Consider the following 14480-nt stretch of genomic DNA (forward strand, 5'->3'; position numbering starts at 1 on the left):
GTCGGGCAGAAACCTCTTATCTCCGTATTTTAACTTTTTGTGTTTTTCGGTTAAATTAACGTCCTACTTGATCACACTACAGCGTCACACAAGAGCATCAAAAGTAGCAGATCTACAAGCTCTAAACGCAGCGCGAAGCGACACGTTTTGAGCTTGTAGATCTGCTACTTTTGCAATTTTGCCATTTGAATCCTGAAAAGTAACAGTTTTGGACATGTGAGGTTTCCACCCGACAGACGATATAGGACACTAATGTAGGTTAAAAATGTATTGGGGAGAACGGGGTAAGATGAACCTCTGGGTAAGTTGAACCACCCCCTGTATCTTTAAAACATACACATGAGTTGTCATGTGACCTTAAGATCCGGACACACCCATCATTTCCACCTGGCTGTGAAATTGAGAGACACATGGGCAAAGTGATGAGCATATTTCTACACAGAAAAGTGTTTTTTTGCTGGTCAAAATTAATTTTTTACTTTTCTGGTATAATGATTTTTATTTTAAAGCAAATGTACCTGCAGGTCTAAACTTATATATCATGCATGTTGGTGATATTCCAATGTATGAAACCATGTGAATCATTTAGCTAAAGATTAGCCTGAAGCATTAAGCTAGCCAGGTTAGGTCAAAATGGTGGCCATGGGGCAAGATGAACCAAATGCCTTGGGGTAAATTGAGCCAATTATCCTAATATTAAGCACTATTCATATGTTTTATTATGTCTTTGCTTCTCAAATTATGCTGTATGACCCTTCATTTGGATGAATACACTCATTTTTTTCAATATTGTATTAACAATTGCAAATATTAAAAGGTTCTGAATAACACACTTTATTTAATTGGTTTTATATTCTTTAAATACCATTAAGAAAATAAATAAGACTATTTGCCAAAGGGAAATGTGTTATTAAATTATTTTTGATACGTGAATACATTATTTGTTCAAGTTTAAACTTGAAAATGTAAAATATCATATGGTTAAATTTACCCCTTGACTAGGATCAACTTACCCCTTACCTGGGGCAAGTTGAACCATGTGACCACTTTTTTTTGAGAACCCATATTTTTACAGCCCTTTGTCATAGATGCACATTATGCTCATGCTCATTAGTTCAATTGATAGAAGACATCTTGAAGTTTTAGTAGATGTTTAGATTTTACTTCCATCTAATTTTTCCTTGCCTAGAGGTCAACATAAGTAAAAAGTGGTTCATCTTACCACGTTCTCCCCATGTATTTGAAATTCTACAGTTTTCTGTTCTTGGCATCTATTTTTATCCCCTAATGCACAGAATGTTTTAAAACAGGGGGAACATGAACTCGTCAAGGCCAGCGTGTGCTATCATTATCCAAGCTGATCCAACGTCAGGCCTGAGAACTGGCAGATTGCTTTGGCCTGATAAACACCTGCATCTGCAGACACATGGAAAGGAACGCCTGCATCAGCCAACCTCAATGCCAACCTCAACGTTCAGCTGAGGTGGTGGACCAACCCCCCTGGCCTCTGATTGGTGGATATGGAGAGGCTTTTGGGTGATAAATATGTCCAAGAGTTCAGCGTCACTCACATTGTCACCATGGCTTTCCTCTGGATCATCTCCTGCCTCGCTTTCGTCAACGCCGCTTACGGTAATGGAAGCCCGGGTCCCTCATTCAGCCATTTCAAATATGGTTAGCCTCATAGCATAATTGCATAACTCATATTTTGAAGGTTTTCAGGAAAGAAGAAATGAAAAAATGTCTTATGCATTTTTTTTGCCTCACTCATGTTTTATCTCCAAGATGAAGCAGCACTCAGAGCAGATCAGTATTAACCTGCTGATTCAGCCTGCCTTATTGCCTATGTTCCTTTTGAATAGTTATTGATTGAATACTTTATTAAAAGTTTGCAGAGACAAGCACAGGGAAGTACAGTTCAATAAGGTCTGTTTAGAGGATTTTAAACCCAAGACAGCCTATGGCTTGTTTCCTTTGTACTCAATTCTCCAGCCTATCAGAATGCTTGTTACATTCAAAATACTAAGTGAAAAAGTTAGCCTCATAGTATAATTGCCTAAGTCATGTTTTGAATGTAACAAGCGTTCTGATAGGCTGAGGACATAGGCAATAAGGCACAATGAAGCAGCAGTGTTAGCAGAGTAGAGTTGGGCAGGAATGTCAATTTGACCAAAAAATTACTTGGGCAATTATGCTATGATGATGCTAACGATATGGGTTTTGTTACAGCGAAGAAACGTCAAATCGTAGTGCTTTACTTTCTGTATACAGAAACTTGTTAAAGAAAACCTTAACAAAAACTCAAAGATTTGATGCACTTGCTCCTATAGCAAATACACTTGGATTAATTAGGATGATTTGGCTGAAAGAACAGCTCAAGATTTTAGAACTAGGAGAGGAGAAATTATCTCTCTTATGATAATATGAAGATGTAGAGTAGAGAATTCTAAATGTTTAAACAACTTGAACCTCTTGGATTTGTATTTCACCTCCAGAAACATCCAGAATATCTTCTTTTTTTTTAATGAAAATGTTATGTACTTACTGTATACAGTATGGGTCCAGTTCATGGGTACTTTTCAGGATTCAAATTCAATCCTGAAAAGTTGATCCTCAAAAGTTGATCATCAAAAGTAGCAGATCTACAAGCTCGAAACGCACCGCGTTTCGAGCTTGTAGATCTGCTACTTTTGATGCTTTTGTGTGACGCTGTAGTATGATCAAGCAGGGCGTTAATTTACAAAAAACAAACAAAAAGTTAAAACATGAGATGATATTTGACAGTCAGGAGTGTGACAATGTTTAACTCTTCGTTGCCAGGCTGTGGGACCCCCGCCGTCCCCCCCAAGGTGACTGGTTATGCCCGCATCGTCAACGGTGAGGAGGCTGTGCCACACTCCTGGCCCTGGCAGGTGTCCCTGCAGGTGAGTGACAGTCTTTTGATTGATTGATTGATTGAATACTTTATTAGTCAGTAATGTCAACAGCACGTGGTACGGTCAGACTCCTATATGTGGGAAGTTACATGTAGCTCCCCTTGTGGTCTCCTGGTAGATGTTTTTTTCAGGCCAGTTTTGAAAGAATCTAGTGTACTGTACTTTAGGTATTTTTTGGGCGGTGAAACCGCCCCTATAAGTGAGGTTTGGAAATTTGTACAATTATCTTGGGCAGTGAAACCGCCCCTATAAGTGAGGTTTGGAAATGTGTACAATTATCCTGCGCTGTGATTGGCCAATCACAATCTATTCAGGACTGTGATTGGCCAGTGTCACATGACACATGTGCATAGCCCTATATAAGAAACCATAACTTTAAAAAAAACCTAAATTTGTTTTTTTAAAGTTATGGTTTCGTCCATCATAAAGAGTGTTTCAATAAATGTATTTATCTTTTGTACATGATTGGTTGACTCCATTCAGTATTGTGATTAGCTAGCAAGACACCGCCCACTTCACACAGGGTGTGATTTTTACTTTAGTGGAGTATTTCCAATTTTCTGTACTTTTACTTCTACTCCACTATAGCAAATATTATATAAATTGTACTTTTACTCCACTACAAATATTTGAAAACTTTAGTTAGTTGCTTTTTAGATTTTTATCACTAAACATACATTAACTACTTAAGCTCTCTATATATTTCGGCTATTTGAAAATAGCAGATCTGCTATTTTCAAATAGATTTTTTATAAAAGAAAATTATACAGACTTGAAATTGGACATTCTGCATAATTGGTCCCTACTACTTTTGGTACTTTAAGTACATTTTTATGCCTATACCTTAACCTTTGTACTTTGACTCAAGTAAATTTCGAATTCCGGACTTTTACTTGTAACAGAGTATTTCTATATTGCGTTATTGATACTTTTACTTAAGTAAAAACATTTGAGTACCTCTTCCACCACTGGTTACACATCCTTTAGTTTAATGGATGGTGTCAGGGCATTCCACATTGTGGTGGTCTCTTTAACTATCTTAAATACCAATCCCGTTTTCATTTGGACCTGCCTGTGTCAAGATCCCACTTCAGCTGTTGAGATTTCAAAAGGTTGAATTTCAGTAAGAAATGCTCAAACTGCAAACAAAGATCAAATGCAGAATGAATCTACTGAAATACACACAAACATCTATATTCTCACTACAAAATTCTAATCTATATTGAGACATATAGACCTGTCACAATTATTTGAGATAATCACAATTATTTTTCAAGATCAGCTAGTTCCGCTATTTAAAGAAAAATACATATATATTAATTCATTAAGTATAAAATGATCAAATATGCCAGTAATTTATTTGCATATTATTTAAGTTATTTGTTAGATCTGACCTGCATTTTCTTTATTACAAAGAAATCAAGTTCATTCATGATGTTCCAATGTTCAATGCCAAAAACATAATTGAAATGTAATGCAATTATTTGTATGACAATTCATCGTCAACTTTAAATCTTGTAATGGTGACAGCACTTACATGTTAAGGTTAGTCTGTGAAGAGACTTTAACATGCTAACCGTGGTATGTTTAAGCTTAACATGTTATAATTCCCTCCGTCTCCATGTCACACCTCAGCAACCCAGCGGATTCCACTTCTGCGGAGGTTCCCTGGTCAATGAGAACTGGGTCGTCACCGCCGCCCACTGCAGCGTCCAGTCAGTATCCCAGTCCTTCTTCTTCTTCTTCTTCATCATGCATTTCTCCTTCACACACTCCCAGATAGCATGTTCTGTAGACAGATGTCAGGTCATTGATCTGACATCCTATAGTGTGTATAGTTTCAATGTACAGATTATTGATGTTTTTTGGATATTGTACGGTTAAACTGATGATTCATGGTTTACTTATGTATCATTTTATTATTAGATTACTATTCCTATGCATTTGATGTATTGCCTTGTGTTGCCCTTGCTTACTGTAAATCGCTCTGTATTAAGCGTCTGCTAAATGCCTACATTGTAAATTGTACAGCAATACTATATGTCTCTATGTCAGTGGTTCTCAAGCTTTTCAGGCCGTGACCCCTCAAAATAATCATATTTGAACTGGGGACCCCCCACCCTGACAAGCACTTGGAATTGTAGAAGTTGAGGCATTACATTTAAGCAAAATGTTTTAATCTTCAAGACTTTAAAAAAAATGCAGATCTATAAGCTCTACCACGAAGATCTGCTATTTATAAGATAATGGTTTAAAATAATGGTTTAAGTGGTTACACAGAAGCGTTCCTGGTTTAAATGGGTTAACACACAGAAATAAAGAATTGTCTTATTTGACTTCAGGACCCACCACCGTGTGATTTTTGGAGAACACGACCACCAGTCCAAATCTGAGGACATCCAGAAACTGAAGGTTTCAAAGGTGCCAAACAAACTAACTAACTAACTAACTAAACTAAAGCTCTCTTTAAGCCATTCGGTTTAGTCCAGGGGTTCTCGGGTTAGGGTTAGGGTTAGGGAATGGTTTGGGTTGGACTTCAGTGCTAAGCCTTTTTAGAAAGGGCATCCTTTCCGAAAAAGGCAGAGCAAGGAATTTTTGCTCTCGCCATCTTGTTTTTGAAAGAAAGTCTTTTTGGGATCCCGTTACTCTTTAATTTTAAGGTCTTTATAATTTTACATTCTGTTTAACTAAGTCTTTAATCTAAATTCTAAATCTTAGCCCTAAGTTCTTTTTGGCTGTTTCGCCTTTCCTAAGAAAGGATTCCCCATTAGGGTTAACCATTTTCCCTTTCTTTAAAGTTTTAGGTTTTTTAGGCATGTTTACAAACTATAAATAAAATTACCAGTGAACTTTGTGAGGAATGTTCACTGGGGACTGTGCATGGCAGGTACGTCCAGTCCTCCTGAGTCCCACCTTAGTTGGACCGCATACCAAAAATCATCCATAGTCTCATTATAAGAATGTTACAGGACTAGGACTCAATAAAAGATTTAAGAATACAAATATAGTTATGGACCCAACCGCGATGGAGGGGCGCAGTCTCAAGCGAACTTGAGCCACGAGAGGCACCACCGAGCGCGCTAAGGCGCGCGAGTTGCCGTGCTGAACGTTGCGAAGTTCGCTTTGAGCCTACTCAGCCCCGTCCGAATTATGTACCGATAGGCACAGAATAGTAAATGATGTTTGTGGGGACTGCGTTTGCCCCAACTGAACCTCCCAGTGACTACTGGTCAATCCTAGTGCGTCTTTCCTGGGACTGACACAATTCTTTATTTCTGCTACAGGGGTTAGGGTTAGAGTAATGAGAACCTTAAGACATTTATTTTTAAGGTCCTTATTATTTCGCATTTGTTCATCTAAGTCTTCCTTTTTTTCCATTGTTTGATTATGTGTGTCTTTAACCCACTTAGTCCTTTTGAAGGTTTTGAGTGGGCATTTGGGTTGACTACCCTCACACCTATTTGGGTCTTAAGCTATGGGTCAGGAAGAAGCCCCTTGTTTTCCCCTAGGGTCGTTGATGCTTCTGTGATTGTCCTTAATCTAGTATCTAGGTCAGGTGTTACTCCTCCTTTCTCTGAGTGGGTCTTTGTTCTTTTAGTTCTCTCTGAGTACCTGGTGGTCTCTTTGTGTTTCTGTGAGTTTGTTTGATTGAATTAAGAAGGGTTGGTTTGTGTGTTTCTAGTGTTTGTCATATTAAGTCCCTCTGGAAAATTTTTACCTAATCTGTTTATCCATTGTCTTTCGTTATATTGCCTTTGTCCTAGTGTCCAATTTGGGTTATGTTCTAGGCCAGAGACTTTTAGGGAATTTATGCCATGTGTCATAAAGTGTTGAACAATTATTAAATTGGTCTTCTTGGCATTATTTATATTATATCTATGCTGGTTTAATCTGGTGGCGATTGTGTTTTGTGTTTCACCCACATATTGAAGGTTACATTTGGTGCAGGTGATTAAGTAAATACAGTTTTTAGTGTTAGCTTGTATTTTTTGTTTAATGCCAAACACCCTTTTGTTGTGTCTGTTGGTCACCATTTGGGTGCTTTTCAAGTAATGTGGTCTCCTGTTAGTTGGTCTATTCGTTCCTTTAAGAGTGCTGTGGACTAGATAATCTTTGAGGTTCTTGTTTTTTCTGTAGGCTGAAATGATTTTACACCCATTTAAAAGAGTGTTTCCTCTGTTCTGGAAATTCCTTTTTATCCTGGTGTTAGCTAATTTGCTTTGTGAGGAGTATGTAGTGACAAGGGCCAGCTGTGGGCCCTGGTATTTTTCCTTTACTTCCAGAAAGGTGTCTTGGGCCTTTCGTAGGAAGGTCCTTGTGTACCCTCTTTTTCGTAGGGCGCAGAATAAGATCTTGCAGGCTGTCTTAAAATCCTGTTCTTGTGTGCAAATTCTGTGGAATCGTAGTAGCTGTGATTCATGCATGCATGCATCGCATCGCGAGGCATTGTGAGTTTGTAGATCTGCTATTTTAAAAAGATTTTTATACATTTTAAAACTTGTGCAACGGGACATTCTGCATAATGAGTACTTTTACTTTTGGTACTTTAAGTCCATTTTGATACAAATACTTTTGTACTTTTTTAAGTACATTTTTTATTCCGGACGTTTCACTTGTAACAGCATTTCCACATTGCAGTATTGGCACTTTTTTTAACAAGTAAAACATGTGAGTACTTTTTCCAACACTGTCTTGTGTGTGTCCTCTCCAGGTGATCACCCACCCCTTCTGGAACCCTCGCACCATCAACTATGACATCACTCTGATCAAGCTGGCCACGCCCGCCCGCCTGGGTCCCAGCGTGTCCGGCGTCTGCCTGCCCACGCTGTCTGACGAGTTACACAACGTCTTCGCCCCCGGCATGACCTGCGTGACCTCCGGCTGGGGTCAGACCAGCTACGAAGGTATTTCCAACTTTCCAACTACTTTTACTTCTACTACATCTCGGAAAAAGCTTGGAAAGATGTAGTTACTAGTTACTTTGTAGATTCAGATTATATTACAAAACATGCATTAACCCCTTCAGCCCTATATACATTTTGGCCATTTGAAAACAGCAGATCTACAAGCTCACAATGCGTCGCGATGCAACGCATTGTGAGCTTGTAGATCTGCTATTTTCAAAAGACTTTTATACATTTGAAAACTTGAAATGGGACATTCTGCATAATGAGTACTTTTACTTTTGGTACTTTAAGTACATTTTGAATTTTTTGTATCAATACTTTTACTCAAGAAAATGTTTAATTCTGTACTTTTACTTGTAACAGAGTATTGCTACTGTACATTGCAGTATCGATACTTTTACTTAAGTAAAACAATGTAGTACTTTTTATACCACTGGGTATAGGACCCCCCTCTCTACTCTCTCTGTAATGTCAATGGACACTGTCTGTCCTCCCGTTCTGTCCTACCAGAGCGGGGGGGACAATAGTCAATTGTTTTGACTATTATCTTCCACGTGGAGGAGAAATGAGTTGGGTACAGGCTAGCTCTGGTCCATAGCGTCAGAAGGAGATCTCCTTAACGCTATGGTACTTTCCATCCTTTCCCCTCACACCCGCTGTAGCGCAGGCTGAGCAGCCTCTCATCTTTAGTAAAAATAAAAAATACACTTTTGCTACTCACCAAAACAAAGACGGTTTTATGGAGTTGAAAGCCTATTCTACTTAGTAGGAACACTCTGAGCCCCCCCCACCTCACGTCTAAAATACACTTTTTGTCCAGAAAAGTTAATATTTGTGCAAGATTATTCAAAATCTTCCCAACAGTTTCAATTTTTTTCCCCAAAATGTCAAAAATAGCAGATGTACACTTTTGATTGTGTTGTGAGATTGTAGATCGGCTATTTTCACAATATTTATCTGTGGAACCGAGTCAAACTAAATGCAATGCCCCAACTCCTACAACTACAAGTGCCCAGTTCAAATATGATTATTTTGGGGGGGGGGGGGGGGGTCGCAGCCTGGAAAGGTTGAGAACCACTACTGTACTATTTAAACATTTTGCAAGTTGTATCAATAAAACAATAATCTCTGTCCGTCTGCCCCCCCCCCCCCCCCAGAACACAACACCCCCAACAAGCTGCAGCAGACCTCTCTGCCCCTGTTGTCCAACATCCAGTGTGAGAGGTTCTGGGGAGACAACATCTCTGACGTCATGATCTGTGCCGGGGGTGAGGGCGCCACCTCCTGCATGGTGAGATGATCTGCTGCTCCCCATGTTTACCTTTGTGTCTAGTTATTATGTGTGCATGTTTAATATTTCTAGATTTTTAAGTGGGATTTTAGATCTGGTCACTCCTGGACAAAAGAATTGAGATCTTTATTTTACTCTAATGATTTGTTTTTTTATTTTTCAAAATAAGTTACTATGTGACGTTCACAAAATTAGAAGTACAATGTTTTCCTGATACAAAGAACAATGGTGTAGTGATATATGGTATAAACCCAAGTTGCGAACTTATTGTCTCATAAAGGACAGGTACACTGTAGAACCGTATGTGAAGTATAATTTAAGCAAAAGACAACGATCTCTCTGTGCACAAATACGCTCAGGAACATTATCATTAGCTCTGGAGACTGGCAGGTTTAATGCCACTCCAGAGGAAGAGAGATATTGTCTGTTTTGTGAACTTGGGGAAATTGAAAATGAGGTTCACTTTTTGTTTTATTGCTCAAAGTATGATGATATAAGAGAGGTATTTGTTAGTAAGATGTCTTCTATTTGTGGAAATTTCCTTGAGTTAGATGATTATGTAAGAGATATGTTTTGTTAAAGGAGCTTTTGTTGTGGCAGATTTTATCTGTCAAGCTTGGGAGAGAAGACAGAACACTCTCTATAATTCTGAGATGTAATTGCATGTATTACGTGAATATTGTAAAACATGTTATAAGCGTAAAATGGTGTCTTATAAACCCATGAGGGTTGGGCACTTTGTGTGCAGGACACAGACATAAAAAATTATCTATCTATCTGTAGCAGCAGCTAGAATGAGCGTGGGCTTAGCATTTAAAATAGAACACCCGATTATTGTAATTAACGAAACATAATCACCTTGATGTGGACGTGCCACTCATGCTGTCTATCTGAAATAGCTTAATGTATTTAAATGCTTAAATCAGCACTATGTAACTTTCCTCTTCTACCCCTGATTTGAAAATGTTTTACCATTGAGAATATAGCCTTGCTCAGGGGATGTATTGAATCGTGTGTGTGTGTGTGTGTGTGTGTGTGTGTGTGTGTGTGTGTGTGTGTGTGTGTGTGTGTGTGTGTGTGTGTGTGTGTGTGTGTGTGTGTGTGTGTGTGTGTGTGTGTGTGTGTGTGTGTGTGTGCTGGCATGGGAGGGTCTAATGGTCAGTGGTGTAAAGTAACTAAGTACATGTACTTACTTACGTACAGTACAGTTTTGAGGTATTTGTACTTTACTTGAATATTTCCAATTTCCAATACTTTTACTTCTACTTCACTACATCTCAGAGGCAAATATTATACTTTTACTCCACTACAATTATTTGGAAACTTTATTTACTAGTTACTTTGTTTTCGTCCATTTGAAAATAGCTAATCTACAATCTACAATCTACAATCTACAATCTACAATCTACAAGCTCACAATGCGCCGCGATGCGACGCATTGTGAGCTTGTAGATCTGCCATTTTCAAATGATTTTTTTACATTTACACCTGAAATGGGACATTCTGCATAATGAGTACTTTTTACTTTTGGCACTTTTAAGTACATTTTGATACTTTTGATACTTTTACTCAAGTACATTTTCAATTCCGGACTTTTACTTGTAACAGAGTATTTCTACATTGCAGTATTGATACTTTTACTTGAGCAAATGTTTTTTTTTACTTTTTCCACCACTGGTAATCCGTCCATGGTATTGAGGATTGTGAAGAAATTGATTGAGTGATTCTTTAATGGTCTGCTTCTTGTTAATGGTGTCCTGTCTCCTGTCCTTGCTTGTGCCCTGTCTCAGGGGGACTCCGGTGGTCCCCTGGTGTGTGAGAAGGACAACATGTGGACCCTGGTCGGCATCGTGTCCTGGGGCAGCAGCCGCTGCTCCACCTCCGTGCCCGGCGTCTACTCCCGCGTGGCCCAGTTCAGCAGCTGGGTGGACCAGGTCATGGCTGCCAACTAAAAGAAAGATTAAAAAAAAGATCAAGCAAGACTATAACCAGGGGTCATCAACATGTCCGTACACAGACAAATGTGTCCGTGGCAAAGACTTGGTCTTGTCCGTGGCATTTTTTTTTGATTTACACACCATTATAATGTTCTTATTTAGTTTTCTTCAGAATATGTATGACTCTGATTTACTATGACACTATGTATGGAACATTAGGAGTCCTACTAGTACTAGTGGTTCTTAAATGTTTTATTTGCAAGGACCACCGTAACTCTGAGAGTGTACAAATACGGGTCCATTTGGTTCCATTTGTCCACTCTCAGAGTTACAGACCTCTTATATGGTCATTCAGGGCTAGCTCTTTATGTGTGTCTGGTAATATTATTGTCCACTCATTTTGTATGTCCGTGGCAAAAATTTAATTTTGACCAAAATGTCCACCACAAGAAAGCATGGTGATGACCCCTGCTATAACTGAAGAGAGATACCTCCTCCACCAACCAACCCCAGCCCCCATCCATCCTGAAAACTTGACCTGTAGCTTTTTAGATGTTGAGATGCTGAATTTCAATTAATAAACATGTCAAAACCTCTTTAAAAGCAGTTGTTTTTGTTGTGGTTGTGTATTAATATGTGATGTAGATCTGCTATTTTTGAAAAATCTTGAACATTTGTGCATATCTTTGAATATTTATATTTATAAGCGAACATTTTTAACTCAAATCATTGCTTCTGGGGGTCCCTGGCACAAAACATTTTCAGATTGGGGTCCGCGGCCAAATGTATATCAATTTAGGGGTCCTTGGCATGAAAAAGGTTGAAACCCACTTTTGTTCAGTAATGGGTGTCTCTCCAGCAGCTGGAGTCCAGCTCTCTATTAAATAGAAGATAGCTACATTTTCAGGTTGGGATACTAATTGTATGTAATGCTAACTAAATGCCTCAACTCCTACAATGCCAAGTGCTTAAGTTGTCAGGGTGAGGGGTCCCCATTTCAAATGTCATTATCTTGGGGGTCACGTCTGAAAAGTTTGGGAATCTGTAGTGCCACATTTTCTTATTCTTCTCCTGCCCAGTAGGCGGCGCGCCTGCTCATTGGAGTCGGACGCAACTTCCTTGAAATGCCAGACAAGAAGAACAACAAATCAGGGTTGCCATGTCTGCTTATTATAAGTAAGGTTTCTTGTAAATGTTAAAAGTTGCGGCGAGTTGCGTTTTTTGTGCCAGGGACCCCCCGCACCAGATTTGTGTTGTTAAAAAGTTTCAAAGATAATAACAGATCTAGCAGATCTACAAGCTCACAGACTGTGAGCTTGTCGACAACAAATTACTGACATGAAATATACACACAAAACTGTCAAATATATCAGAAATACATGCATTTATCATCGTGTAAACACTCTCAATTCTTACCGTCAGTCTCTCGGAGCTCGCAATGGAAAATGACGAACGCAGCAATAACACCCTGGTAACTAGTAACACTGATGCCAGACACTTCGTACTGCTTAGTGAGCATCCACTCCATTTATATGGGTTTGGTCTACCCATGTGGGTGTAACCTTCTGTTGATTAATCATGTGACTTGTGTATTGTCTTAGATGACACAACTCAGGCTCCAGCACCGCTCTATAACAGTGGCTACTGTCCTTCTCTGATCTAATCAATCAACTCTCTCAACACTCTCATGTGACATGTGTAAAGTCCCCTGATTTCAACACAGTAGGTCAGAGCTTAGAATTGCATATATTTGTACTTATTATGACTAAATATCCTGAAACATTCTGAAAATAAGATACAGGAAGGCGCTAGAAGGCCACATGTGCAGGTAACATGTCAATACAAACGCCACCGTTACGTGGTAGTGAGGGAGGCTCCAGACATCGGCATCGAACCAAGAAATGGTCAGCCCATAGTCATTCCTGAACTGAAGTTCGATCGTCCCTTCATGGTTCTCATCGCTGACTCCTCTGACAACATTCTGTTCATGGGAAAGATCGTCAATCCAAACGTCTGATGAGACAAACGGTCTGCTCACAATCATTCAAACACAGATGTTGACTGTCAACACATCCGAGGCGTGCCCGTGGGCGTGTTGTTGCTATATCCCCCACATTGACATTCTCAACCCACACATGGGTACGGCTTAGGGAGGGGGGATAGTGCTTTCTAAAACCACCCGCCGGTTTCTAAAACCACCCGCCAAGTGCACACAGACACTGCAATGGCTTTGTGCGTTGGACCATGAGCCGTGTTGCCAGCCTGGGCGAGAAATAAGCAACCTGAGCACTTCAAACTACTAACTAGAGCTTTCATATCCCCTAAATATTTCAGCCCGGCTTGACTAATAATTGACAAATTAGGCCCAGCCCGTCAGTCATTTTTCTAAAGAAGCCTTATTTCTCATTCAATCTTGGTAATTCGTTAAGAACAGGAGTCATTCTACCCTATTCCAACAGTCTATATTTTATTTAAAAAACAGCTTGGAGCAAATAGGGCTATATAAATATATACACTGCCCCATAACCATTTTAAAAATTATTATGGTTATTCTATGAAATATATGTTTCATAGAATAACCGTAATCATTTTTGCGATGGAGAAATCACATCCAATGTTACCTTCTACTGCCCGCTGCCTGTGCTCTCATTTGAAGAAATAATCCAACATTTACTTTGAGGTGAAAAAGACATGAAGAAAGCTCAATAGTCTGAAGATCCATTCTATATGTCATGTTATGGTTTAAACTTTAAAGGGGGCTCTCTGCTGCTGCCGTCATGACAAGACAGCTGATTGATTTGACCTACTTTTGCGGTGCGCTGCCCTGTTGATTAATTATTTGGCATCAGCTGTGTAAGAATATATAACTATTTTAAATGGCTTTCATATACTCTTGCATGGGATCTGACTAATATGACAAGTTGCTTATTGTGAACACAATACGCTACAAATTAATTAATAAATGAATTTATTTGGATTTAAAAAAAACGTTGACCCGGCCCAGCCGGTGCAGACGGGCCGGGTCGGGTCCCGTTGGGTTTGGGCTAAAATCTTAAGCACTTACATTTTTTATAAGATGATCGGATCATCTAGTGTGATTTTCATTTTGGCTGCTGTCTCGTTAAACCCATGCTGCGGGTGAATATTATATTATATATTATATATATTATATTATTATTATATTCCCCACGTAAACGCTACGTTCATGTTTACTGCATTAAAGGTTCTCAATCTTTTCAGGCCATCGACCCCCCAAAATAACCATATTTGACCCCCCCCATTTTGTTTGACTCGGTTCCACAGATAAATATGGTGAAAATAGCAGATCTACAAGCTCGCCAGGCGTTGGGTGCTCCATTGTGGTCTCGACCCACAGGTTGAGAACCACTGCATTAAAAGCTCCAAGCAA

General features: G+C 39.2%; 1 protein-coding gene across 1 annotated transcript; it reads left to right on the forward strand.

Annotated features, from left to right (window-relative positions):
• Positions 1-1521: 1521 nt before the first annotated feature.
• LOC308085830 (chymotrypsin B-like) lies at positions 1522-11086 on the forward strand (the record flags this gene model as incomplete). The annotated part of the gene is made up of 7 exons (XM_080429140.1): positions 1522-1632; positions 2821-2924; positions 4572-4651; positions 5279-5357; positions 7648-7840; positions 9001-9134; positions 10925-11086. Exons 1-7 carry the CDS (start codon positions 1581-1583, stop codon positions 11084-11086), a joined length of 804 nt encoding a protein of 267 aa, XP_080285266.1. The 5' UTR covers positions 1522-1580.
• Positions 11087-14480: the final 3394 nt, after the last annotated feature.

This window comes from Gymnoscopelus braueri, assembly GCF_963280865.1.
Source record: "Gymnoscopelus braueri genome assembly, chromosome: 1".
Lineage (NCBI taxonomy): Eukaryota > Metazoa > Chordata > Actinopteri > Myctophiformes > Myctophidae > Gymnoscopelus > Gymnoscopelus braueri.